Below are 13,038 nucleotides of genomic sequence, written 5' to 3'. Positions count from 1 at the left end.
GTACTGCTTAACCTCAGGAGTGTCGTAGGGGGTGCTGGAGCTTAAGCCAGTCGACCCTGAACGGAGATGAACACATTTTCATGCTCACACTCACACCGAGGGAATATTTAGTGTTCAATCAGCCTCTTATGCATGTTTTTGGGATGTGGGAGGAAATCGGAGTACGTGGAAAAACACATGCAGGCCCGGGGAGACCATGCAAATGGTGGGGACAGGACAGAATGGGGATTGACGACTTTAATGGTGTAGTATTCAAATTTTTATCATGTAAAATTATGACTGTGATTTTGTAATACAACAAGTTTAATGTCAAGATTTTATCATAGTAGTTTAATCTTGCAATTTTACAGTGGCTTGATTCTCTAACGTCAGGATGTGTTTTACCATAATTTTGTGACTTTTTGTTGTAGTATTACAATTAGCATATTTTCTCGCATATCAGCCGGCCCCTGATTCATAATTTCCACCTCCATATTCATGGGTTTAATAGGGAGCACAAATGTGTTATTTTGAAGAGAAAATTTAAAGAAAAATCATCGCACGTGGTATTTCTGAGATACTGAATGAATCAAAAGCATATTATTATGGTCAATATTAACAATAAGGAAGTTAATAATTCATCCAGTAATGGTTGATTTCTCAGTGCAAAACAGAAAATAACCAACAAATAGTAAATGTCAATTTGCCGACATCTACTGGTAAAAAGGAATATAGCAACGGTGTAAATCTTGTGTTCATATAATTATAAGCCATACCCATGATACAGTCACCATTTTTTCGAGTTACAAATATGGCTTATACACGAGAAAATACTGTAATAACTTTATTCGGAGAGTATGTATTTGATCTTTGTACTTTAATCTCGTAATATTGTGACTTTATTCTCAAAGTCCTACTTTCCCCCTCTTTTTTGGCCCTAATAAGCTGCCATAATATATAATGTACTCAAATTTAGTACATAGTCTAGTAACTAAACATCGAATTATTATGTAGATGATACATTTCTAGAAACATTTTTTGAGGTAAATAATTACTGCGAGCAAACGCAGCGGCGTGCATGGACTATTCCTAACATCACAGTTATGCGGTTTTGATTTATAATCTTGGCTCCCTCCTGTTTTTGGGTCTACATTTTGTTGCATTTGTCCATCCTCCAAAGGGTTCGGGGGATTGGTGGAGCCTAACCCAGCTGACTTCAGGCAAAAGGCACACTACACCCTAGAGTCTAGGATGTCAAACATACGGCCTGCGGGCCGGATGCGGCCCGTCTGGTGGTTTGGTACGGCCCGGGGGAAGAAAGCTGCATTGTATAAAAAAATATATGAATTTTCTTTAAAATTTGTAGTTCTTGTATTATCCGCTAGGGGCAGTGTTTTAGTACGTGCAGACAACATGAAAGCAACACTGCGGCGGAACTAGGACCACCTTGACCTGGTAAAAGGTTGTTCATAATATATTGTTCATAATGTAAAAGGAAAATTCTGTTAATAAACATTTTGATAATTTACTCATTCTTTGCACTAATTATTAGTATTAGTGACTAATACGAAGGAAAAAGTGGGCTTATTGTTAGTTCTATGTAATTTTGCAATGAGTTTAGTGGTCCGGCCCACTTGATCTCAAATTAAGCTGTATTCGGCCCGCAGACCAAAGGGAGTTTGACACCCCTGCAGACTGATCGCCAGTCAGCCATAGGGCATGCAGAGAAACAATTGACTATACGCACTCACAATCATGCCACCACCAGTTGGAATCGAGCCAGCACCTGCCCGCACTGAAGTCAGGAGAGTGAACCTCTACACCACGTGGTGGCCCCATTCCAAAAACATGCGTGTTTAATTCAAGACTGAATTGAATTGTCCAGATGTGATGTATAATTCTGAGTTTGACTGGTTGTCTGTGCCAAGTGGCTGATGTATTCACCATCCAAAGTACAGTAATCCCTCGAATATCACGGTTAATGTAGACTTGCCATAAACGAAAAACAACGACGTCGGCTCACCCCTATTACATACCTGTCAACTTCTGCCGATAACTGCCCTTATAAATGATTATGATTCCCCGTACAAAACCCCCCAAAAATCTTACAAACACCGTACAAACCCCAAAAAACCTTGCAAACAGTTTGTAAGTTTTTTTGGGGGGTTTATACGGGGAATCATAATCATTTATAAGGGAAGTTATCGGCAGAGGTTGACAGGTATGCTATTATAACTACTTTTTTTTAATATTAACTTCAGTGTTAAGTCCTGGTAGCAAGTCGAAGACAGGGGAGTGGCTTCCGCTTGCGAGTTTCAGGGTGTTTTTTCAATTTTTGATGAAAATAATAACAAAATAATAATTAAAAACAAAAATATCCCCCTGATAAAAAAATCTGCGATGTAGTGAAGTAGTGATAGTTGAAGTCGCAATATTCGAGGCATTACTGTATAACTTAGGTTTTGCCCTCATTCATTCCTCTTCTGAACCATTTTATAGACTCCTGGAGGGTGCTTGAGCCTATCCCAGCTGACTTTCGGGCACCAGGCGTGGAACACCCTCAATTTTTGGACAGCCAGTCGCAGGGCACAAGGAGAAGGACAGCCATTCACACCCACACTCATAGCTAGGGGCTATTTAAAGTGTCCAACCAGCCTATATGCATGTTTTTGGCATGTGGGAGGAAAGCGGAGTACCCGGAGGAAACCCACCAGGCCCGGGGAGAGCATGTAAACTCCACAAAGCGAGGGCTGACCTGGGATCGAACCCTCGAACCGGGCTGCCTACATTCGCCCTAATTGAGCTAAATACTAAACATTGATATTGTACTACAAATGTCCTTTAGGTCTAGACATGTCACTATTTACTAGATTTGTTAGATTTGCTAGATTTACTGGATTTTGTAGATTTAGTAGCTTTAATATCCATTTTAGTCTTCTGGATACGAGAGAATATCTCCTTGAAGAGAGCCTTGTACTCTGGAGTGTTTTGTCCCAAACGCTTATCTACAGCCTCCACTTGCTTGCCGATCATTTCTATAGCCTCGGGTGTGGAGGGCGACTGAGTGGGTGTAGGTGGAAGTGCAGGTGCGTAGCCCATTGCACAGTCTTTCATGGAAGGATCTCGGGAGACAGGTCGGGATGTCTGGACGCCGGCGTGGCAAAGGCTTTCCTCGTGACGCCTGCATTTTCCTAGGAGCTCTTCATATTTTTCCAGTAAAGCATGATACTGTTCGTCCACCTCTCTGAGGATGGACATCCCTCTCTTCCGTACGCTGTTGGCGTGAAGGGCATAGCTCCCTCTCCTATGGCCCGATGCATCCCGAGCTATGATGGCATTGAGTGCAGTGTCGCTACAGCTTTTTCTCACAGGATTTGACTCCGGAAGCGCTTCGCCGTTCACGCCAGGGCCGCCCGTCATCTTTTCTCTTACTCCTCCTCCTATATCGCCAATCTCTCCGTCCAGGAAGGTGTCGGTCTCTGGGGTGCTATTGAGGACAGTTTGGGTCAGGGTTACACCGTCGTCTTCGTTTCCAAGAATGAAAGTTCGGGTACGGCGTAGCTGTTGAAGTTCCTGCAGCTCCACTTCTAATTCCTGTACCCTCGCTTGGCAATTCTCTGCATCCTTGGATGGAAATCACATTGTATGACAATGGCGTAATAATAGAAAAATAACCATATTGCAATTGTGACAAATATCATATAATTAATTAACTTTTAAAGGACACTTGTTTACGGAAGCTTATTGCATTCACCTTAAAAAAAAATCAAAAGCCCTGTCCGTTTTTCACATTTTGGGGTGTTTTTTTTTATTAAATATTTTTGAAACCTCCGTTTTTCAAATTAAATACGTTTTATATGGTTGTTTTTTTAAATCATTTTTTTTCTTCCTTGATATTCAATGTTTTTTCCTCGGGTTGTTTTTTTAATTATTTTTTTTCTTTGTTTTTTCAAATTAATGAATTTTTGGCCTTGTTTTTGGAATTAATTATTTTTCAAAACTCTGTTTTTCAAATTAAGTGATTTTTGGATTTTTTTTCCTCTTCATTTTTCAAATTAATATTTTTTTGGGTTTGTTTTTTGAATTAATTCTTGTTCCTCAGCCTAGCTGCATAGGGAAAAAATAATTCAAAAAACAGGCAGTGTTATCGAGACACCTGTAAATCTCGCGGGACTGTGCTCCCCAAATTCTAGACAACGAGACCCGAGGTCGCGTAGCAAGCTTTAGTATTTACATATGGGGTTGAGACAGTACGAGATATCCCCGCCATTAGGTCACAATAACGACTAATACACGTACAAGTTTCCTGTAGTCCTGAATATCCGGAAAAAAACGCAGTTCACGCGAGACTTCCAAGTATCTTGATAAGTGCGCATTTTTGTTTTTGTTTAAAACAAATTTCAGAGGCCAGGCTCAGGGAAAAAATAATAATAATTAGAAAAACGAATGTGATCCATTCATATCTGCTAAATGTTACAGTTTGCCCAAGAATAGCTGAACAGATTTAGCTTTGTCATGCATACAAGATGATGCAGTTTAAATCCATCCAAGCTGGTTGCGTTGTGAATCCAAAGATGACCAGTTGAATTAATAAATATAAATACTGAGCCCCTATGGCGTACAACTGAGAACCCGTCTAAAATCTAGTGAAACTTCCAAATAATGCGATAACTGCGCACATTAGTTTATCAAATTATATATTTTTTTCCCTGAGCCTGGCCTCTGGCGGAAAAAAAATTAAAACCAAATACGAACGATGTATCAAGTCGTCTAGCCAGTCAGAGCACGTTTAACTACGGTAAGATGGCGGTGCCCTGAGCGAGCAATGGCAGGCATTTCATTCATAGACGTCGAAATTAATATTGTTGAGTGTTTTATCTGTTTATCTTTTCTCTATTTTGAATGAAATTACCGTATCGGCCACATTGTCTTGCGTTATGCCGTTTTGACTTTGTCACTTTGCAGTTTAGTGCATATCAATCTAATTTGTGCGCATATAAGCCGTACTCTGGATTCAGTCATCATTTTTTTGAGCGACCACAATATGCTAATACGGTAATTTCCACAAAAAATTAGTTTTCCTTTCTTAGAAATGATTGTTTCTATTATTGTCTTAAAATCCTAGAAATAGTATAACAATCACCTGAACACGTGTTTGCAGGCGCGAGAAGTCTGCAAGCAGGAGGTTGCATTCTTTCTCCACGCCCTCTCGGCGTCCCCGCTCCGTCCTGACAGCTGCTCGCAGAGCCGACACTGCCTCTCTCAGGTGTTGGCTATCCTCTTCAAATGGCTGATGCTTCGGCTCCAAAGTAAAGCTTTCAGCCCGTCCCACCACAAACTCATCCTCGTACCTGACAAACATGAAAATAGCCATTAAAAGTGAGATAGTCAGTGGCAGGGCGTCAGAACCTCCAAGAACTTATCTGCTGGCCTAAGAAATATCTGAATCATAAATTATATTTTGTCCATCAATACTTATTAAATAATTTCAAATTGTCTGTTAGCTTCCTTTCATTGATTTCCCCCTGGTTGCACTGCTTCCAGATGTGTATTTTCATATTGAAACATTTAACCAATTACATTTCAGCCATTATTTGTTGCCAGGGTCAGAAATCTGCCTCAATGCCTTCACAATCAGTTCTGCAGGCTCTGCTGCATTAAACAAGTGTCAATAAGACTGTTGCTTTAACCAATCAGATTTCGAGTTGGCAACACCACGATGCTTTCTCGCAGGCGTAGGGATACGTCATTGCCTTTTCGCAGGCGTAGAGATACGTCATTGCCTTCTCGCAGGCGTAGGGATACGTCATTGCCTTCTCGCAGGCGTAGGGATACGTCATTGCCTTCTCGCATGCGTAGGGAAACAAGCATGGTAGGTTGATTGGACACCCTGAATTGCATCTAGGTATGGTTATGAATGTATGGTTGTCCGTCTCCTTGTGCCCTGCGATCGGCTGGGCACTGATTCAACTCTAATGAGGATAAAGCGGTTCAGAAAATGTGATGAGTAAGATTAGAACTTATTTTTAAGTGTGTGTATAGTCATCTAAGTTTATTTAAGTTAAATTTAAAGTTTATGTTACGAGCGCGAAAATATTTAATTACTTATTACTAAAACAACAAACAACCATAAAAATAATTAATCAATAAATAAGTAATTTTATATATATATATATATATATATATATATATATATATATATATATATATATATATATATATATATATATATATATATATATATATATATTTGGATACTAACAATAAAAAAAAAAACGTGATGTACTTAAACTGCGAATGTTGAAGACACAAAGTGAAGTATGACAGTATTAAAACTTGCTTGTAAAGTCATATTCTCTATTCTCCCATTTATCTAGGTCAGTATTTCACCCCCAGACCAGATAAGTAAATAGTCGGAATCTGGACTTTAATTAGAAATATAATAATTTAGTTATTAGTCTTCAATCCTTTTCATCAAGACATAACATGGGTTTACCTAACCAAACCCCCATCTCTAATGGAACAGATGTAGAACCCTTTTTTCAAAAAGCATACCTGGGCGCGGTACAAAGTTCTTTGAGACAGGGGAAGGAGTGGATAGTCTTTCGCCGTTCCCTCTTCTCCCTCTTGACTCTCAGCTGTTCCACCGAACGTAACTGTTCCACCTTTCTTGAGAGGTTTTCCACTTGATTCTGTAAAGCTTCGATGGTGCCTGTTAAACTGACACAAAAGGCGGGATGTTTTTGTTGAAACCAGATGTTGGTACATTGCCTTTTTCTTTATTTACCTTTCTATCTTTTGCTGTGAGGACTTGCTGTCCATCACAAGTGTTTGGTTGGTGTGTTCAAGCTCTCTTGCAGTACCATCTAGCTGCTCATACACTTTGGCGTGCTGTTCATTCATGTCACGGAGGACGTCAAGCTGTTTTGACAGGTACTGCATGATAAACACAAAGATGTATTTAAATTATTAATTATAAATATTGTTATTATTATCAAATCGGTGTATTATGAAACCAACTGGCTTTCCCAGTAACTACTATTATAATGACCATCCGCAAAATTCAAATATGTAATGGACCCAAGTCGGTACAATGTAATTTAAACACTAATAAATGAATTCAGAGCATTCATTCCTTTTTACATATATTTTTTTTAAAAGCATCGGATTTTTATTTTTGCTTAAAGAAAATTATCTAGTGATTTTGGTGTTTTGATAATATAGTAATACCTTGACACACGAGTGCCCCAAGATATGAGCAATTTGAGATACGAGTAAAATCTTGAACAAATATTTATCTTGAGATACGGAACACATTTTTATATACGAGCATACACCGGACGCGAGAAGTTGCTCATAAGAACATCATGGGCACCGTCTTTCTGGTCGCAACTCCCCTGTGTAATGTCTCTATGAGCACTGGGTAAGGCGTTGCATTGAGTTCTTTTTTTTCCGTTAGACAGTGGGAATGGCGGAGCAATCGCAAGGAGTATATACTTTGAGAGGAGTACATACTACTTCTCGTTGGCAAGTGGTCGTGCGTTATCCTATTGTGAGGACATTTGTGTGCATCATTTTCGGAATATTTTGAAGGGAAGACAAAATCAAACAACCCTCGATAGGTTCCTTTTAAAAATTGAAGCTGAAAGTCAGGGTGGAGGCGGGACAAATAGTGCCAAACCAAGAGAAGAAAGTGAAAACATTTTTAAACAAAATTGGAATTGAGTTTAGTGTAAGTTTAGTTCAAACTTATTTTTGACTGTGTCTGTATTGTAATCCAAGTTCATTTAAATTTGTTTATTTTTTTTAATGTTACGAGCATGTTGCCGTGCAAAAATTCTCTCTTTCAACCGCTTGCACCTCTGATGCATCACGACTCCAAAAACGTTTTGGTATCTGCCATTTGCTTTTGGGCTGTGGCAATCAGACAGAGGAAATCACAAAGGCTCTCACGAGAATGGGTGATAATGTGTGAGGCTTTATTTTCAAAATACACCGGAAGTTTTATTTTATGAGTGTTAGAAAGAATGTATTGTGTCAAATTCACGTGGTCAGACCACACGGTCTGGAAAAATTGACTTCTGTGTCAACCCTATGATTACATCTACCACATCGTTGATGTTTTGCAATTGGTAAAATTTGTCAGATTGATTAGTATGCTAGAGAATATCTACGACGTCATGAACGAGCCAAACTGGTCAAAGTTGAAAATGCTGATGCTGAAAGGCACATACAGAGTCTGGAGTAACATGCTGCCATTCAATCTTTCAGCAAAACAACGATAAATCACATTCTACATGTGCTAAAACAGTGTTGTTGTAATAAAGGACTGGCGTCAGTACCTGTCTCCCATAGAAAATGTGTGGAGCGTAATATATGACAATGGAAACCCAGGACTGTGTGTTAACATTTAGTGACCTTAGATTCTCGGAGGTTGTCTGTATGCCCAGACATGAAAAATTAAAAGAAAAAGTGTTTAACAAGTCTAGGGAACATTTTGGAGGCTATCAAACCTACCCAACCTGCCATTGACTTTACCATTGGAGTCACAAAGCTTGACCGAGTAGCAACCGTATCTAAGTGGGTCAGAGTTTTTTCCAAAGGTCAATTAAGGTTGTAACAGACAGATTAAGATGGGCGTTATTTTTATGCCTCGGTATAAAGAAAAATTGAAGGGTGACTTTATGAGGGACGGAGGAGGAGGCAGAGTTGGCAATGACATGTTTCTCCTACCTCAATCTCTTGCACTTGCTCTTCGTTGGTTATGTACATCTGTTGAAGGGAATCCTCCAGCTCCTTGTTCCTCTCCAGCAAGGTCTTTCCCAATTCTGCAGCCAGGTGGAGGTCTAGAAATGGGAAATATTATGAAGGGAAAAAATTGAATAAATAATGTACCCATAGAGAAAAGGGAGACAGATGATTACGATCCTAAGTCTCAGACTCTTCTGGCAAGGCGGGCATTTTTATTTTCTCTTTGATATTTACGCTAATTGGGACCTGATGCAAAGAATAATCAACAGTGTTCCCTCGCTTATCGCGGTTAATGGGGACCGGGACCACCCGCGATAAGTGAATTTCCGCGAAGTAGGGATACCCCTTAAAAAATGCTTAATTTGAATTTAATTCAATTTTTTAACCCCCCTGTATACAGTACAGGTACACCATATAGAATACTGGTAGAGAGAGTGAAATTCATGTTATAACAAAAAAAAAAACTGTAAAATATGTTGTTTCAATGTAATATTTGTATGTTTTTTCCCCCAAAAAATCTGCGGAGCTCTGAGTCCGCGATAGGTGAACCGCGAAGTAGCGAAGGAACAGTGTAATAACATGATGTAGTTTCTGAGAAAAATGATGTCCACATCATAAGTGGACGCCAGGCCCTTGTAGTCCAAAATTTAACATTGTAGTCTTTGACAACCAAAGATGTGATATCCACACATGTCATAAGAGGTTAAGGAAGCACTGAAGATTAAAATGATGAACAGTTGTATATGATGATCTAAGACCACAACCGTAGAGCCAAGACCAGAAAAGACACCTAGAAAAAACACTATTCATTCGTTCAACTTGTCAATTGTCCTTAGGTTGCAGGGAGGAAGAAGTCAGGTAATTGGAGAGGCAAAAAAGGAAGCAGACAAATCAATACTAATAATTTCATTAGAAAACAGAATCAATATTTGCCAAACACAACTGCATGTGTGTTCTAAAAAAGCCTGAAGCCTTAGTCGGTTGAGTTCAAAAGATTAACATTTTGTATCACGCTTAAAGTAATCCTGTCCTGTCTTTGTTTTTAAATAGATAGTTAGTGTCCAATTAAAAATAATTATAGTTGTATCTATTGAAGTAATTATTTTAATATCGTTAAAGGTGCTGTAAAGTCCAAGTAAAAATAAACAAAGTGCTGGATTGGGTGAAAGTAAAGACTGTTTAACAACCCTGACAAATTTGTATAATTTAAAAAAAAGGGATGCGTACAGGAAAAACGGATTTAAAGGGGACAATGCAAAAAGATTGGAAGTAGATATTTGAAACAAAGTGGATATCAAGCTTTAGAACCCTCTCAGTCGATGTGAACTAACATCCATTCTCAGCTGGTAAAATGGTCAACTAGACAAACAATGGCTCCTTGGATTTCCAGTATACACTAGAAAAAAACAATAGGCCAAACAAAGCCGCGTGCTAATGGTATGTCTTACATGCTGTTTTATTCCAGTTGTACCCAGAGAAGCTACAAGAAGGAATTCCGCTAGATTCCTCCATTCCAAATGGTGTCTGGTACAATTTAACATAGTTCTTGATTCATTTTCAATCATAAGCCAATGACTTTAAAGACTAATGAAATGTTTACAATCAATTTGTAGTACAACTATAAACAAATGTAAACTATACAAACAATAAAAAATAACGATGTAGCCAAACACAATAAAATGTTCACTTTTAAAATTGTATTTTTTTTCAATCAAGCTGCTGCCATCATGAAAACAGCACTATGTTTGTAGTGTGCAGTTGTCAGTCTAAATTTAAAGGAAATTATTAATTTTTATTCATTCATTTTCTGAACTGCTTTATCAGTAAGATAAAGTTCCGTTTTGCAGTAAGAAAACAACACTTACTGGATGAATTACTAACTTCCTTATGATATTAACCCTAATAATGTGCTTTTGATTTATACAGATAAACCACGTGTGAGGATTTTTCTTAAGATTTTCCCTTCAAAGTAACATTTGTACTCCCTATTAAACCCATGAATATGGAGGTGAAAATTGTGAATCAGGGGGCGGTTTAGACACGACAAATTCTAAAATTCAATGATTTTAAGGGTGCGGCTAATATGCGGGGCGGTTTATATGCAAATAAATACGGTAGTGGTATATGTAGTAATATGTAGTAATGTAGTAGGGCCGATATTTGGACGTTTGGCTTATGTTGGTATCTCCCTTTATTGAATCTGGCCGTCTGATACGACAAAATCAATTTAAATGTGGTTTATTTTGGCTCAGATGGAATGTTGTTTTTCTCTCATTGAGCCACAAGTCAAGTAAACACTAGTAAATGGCTAGCTAGTCGAGGCAAATCCAGGTCTGCGTCATTTTTCATCAAGTCCGAGTCGAGTTGCGACTCATCAAACTCGAGTTGAGTCAAGCCCGAGTCCTTATAACTCCGGTTCAATTGTCTGCCACTTCATACTAACCACATATAACACAGAAATATACTCTTTTAGCCATGTTGAAACGAAAAAAATGCAATGTAATACTTGGCAGATGTTCAAATGCATTGTTTTGAAAATAAACATTGACAACTTTTAAGCCTTTATTATAGGACTTGATGAGATGAGCAACATCAACACTCTAGATCTAATGTCGTCTCATTTTCCTCATTAGGGTCGTGGGGGGTGCTGGAGACTATCTCAGGTGACTCCGGGCCAGAGGCGGGGGACACCGCGAGTCGGTGGCCAGGCAATCGCAGGGCACAAGGCAAACCAACCCAGAGCAAACCAACGCAAGCCCAGGAGAACATGCAAGCTCACATTGATTTTTAATGTTACAAAAATGGTCGCCTGTGCATAATTAGATTCCTCCTAATTGCCCCTAGAGCACAGGTGTCAAAGTGGCGGCCCGCGGGGCAAATGTGGCCCACCGCATCATTTTGTGTGGCCCGAGAAAGTAAATGTTGAGTGCAAACTTTCTGTTTTATGATGAAGTTCAAATCAAGATTGTAGATTATTTCCTGTGTTTCCTCATTTTAAATCAATAATTGCAAACAAATTGTACTAATTTGAATGTCCACAAATGATCTATCCATTAGCACGATCGAGAAAGCTATCAATTTATTAATCAATTAATTTTGACAGCCTAGTTGGAAGACATAACGGCTTTCCGGATGTAATTGAAACTACCACATGGCCCGCAACAAAAAAAAAATGAGTTTGACACCCCTGCTCTAGAGGCAACAAGATGAAGCAAATTTCAATACGAAACTCCACATTACACTTTTTCATAGTAGTATATTTATTTGTCATTCATTCATTCTTTTTCTGAACTGCTTTATCCCCACTAAGGTCGCCGGGGGTGCTGGAGCCTATCCCAGCTGACTTCAGGCCAGAGGCAGAGGGAAACCTTGAATTGGTGGCCAGCCAATCAGAGCGCAAGAGGAGACAAAAACAACCACTGTCACACTCATAGCTTGGAGCAATTTAGAGTGTCCAAGCAGCCTACAATACACGTTTTTTTGGGAATATGTGAGGAAACCCACACAAACCCAGTGAGAACCAGGATTTGAACCCAGGACCCCAGAGCTGTGAGGTCGACGCGCTAACCACTCACCGCACTGGGCCGTCCATCACTAAAAATGACACAGCAAAAAAGTTCTATTTTAGGCGGAGCTTTGTTATATAGGTACTAAGAAGTCAAAGCCCTTCCTGCTAGGATGCTGCATCCAAAGTTGTCTTACCCTGCTCGAGGTCCCGTTGATCATACCAAGGCTCTTCCTCCTCAGTAACAAATTCGTCCATTGTGCCTGAGCTTGGGGGGAAGAGCACGTTCGAAACAATAGATACTTAGACGAGATGCTTGTAGTTCCTAGAAGGAATAACGCGGAGCTGCCTGGTAATATTGTGTGTAGATGTTCGCAATATTTTTTTGCTCTCCTCGGCATTTCCCCCGTCACTCCCTGCTTTCCTGTCTCCCACTCATCTCCCGAAGCCCACCCCGACTGCTGCTGCAGAGACGTGGCAGGGATGTTGCAAGAGCACTTCCTGTCAATGCGGTTAGGCCAGCCTCCACTTAAAAAATAAATGTTAATACCATCCTTTTTAAATATACTCTTATACTTTTTTTTATTACAGTAAGGCACATCAAACGGTCTACGAGAGTCAATTTTCAAAATAAAAGCATACAAAAATATTTGGATGTATGGATTTTAAATAATTAATATAAAATGTAATTTTTTTCGGCTTTAAAATATTTTTCGTTTGTTTTTGTTTTTATGAACCGCTTTATCCTCATTAGGGTCGCGAGCCTATCCCAACTGACTTCAGACTAGAGGCTGGACAGACCC

The 13,038-nt window shown here is 39.2% G+C and overlaps 1 protein-coding gene across 1 annotated transcript; it reads right to left on the bottom strand.

The window, feature by feature from the left end:
• Positions 1-2,158: 2,158 nt before the first annotated feature.
• LOC144211530 (cerebellar degeneration-related protein 2-like) lies at positions 2,159-12,893 on the bottom strand. Its single transcript, XM_077738876.1, has 6 exons — positions 12,433-12,893; positions 8,713-8,825; positions 6,767-6,915; positions 6,535-6,699; positions 5,123-5,330; positions 2,159-3,603 (listed from the first exon to the last, which is right to left on the bottom strand). The coding sequence occupies exons 1-6, from the start codon at positions 12,491-12,493 to the stop codon at positions 2,839-2,841; spliced, it is 1,461 nt and encodes a 486-aa protein (XP_077595002.1). The 5' UTR covers positions 12,494-12,893; the 3' UTR covers positions 2,159-2,838.
• Positions 12,894-13,038: the final 145 nt, after the last annotated feature.

The sequence above is a fragment of the Stigmatopora nigra genome, chromosome 18, assembly GCF_051989575.1.
Source record: "Stigmatopora nigra isolate UIUO_SnigA chromosome 18, RoL_Snig_1.1, whole genome shotgun sequence".
Classification (NCBI taxonomy): domain Eukaryota; kingdom Metazoa; phylum Chordata; class Actinopteri; order Syngnathiformes; family Syngnathidae; genus Stigmatopora; species Stigmatopora nigra.
This window is presented reverse-complemented; position numbering and strand designations above follow the sequence as displayed.

Coding starts and splice junctions, on each gene's coding strand:
- LOC144211530 (XM_077738876.1), bottom strand. CDS start 12,493: ATGGACGAATTTGTTACTGAGGAGGAAGAGCCTTGGTATGATCAACGG. Junction 6,916..8,712: donor AGCAAGTGCAAGAGATTGAG/GTAGGAGAAACA, acceptor TTTATCATGCAG/TACCTGTCAAAACAGCTTGA. Junction 6,700..6,766: donor TCACAGCAAAAGATAGAAAG/GTAAATAAAGAA, acceptor CTTTTGTGTCAG/TTTAACAGGCACCATCGAAG.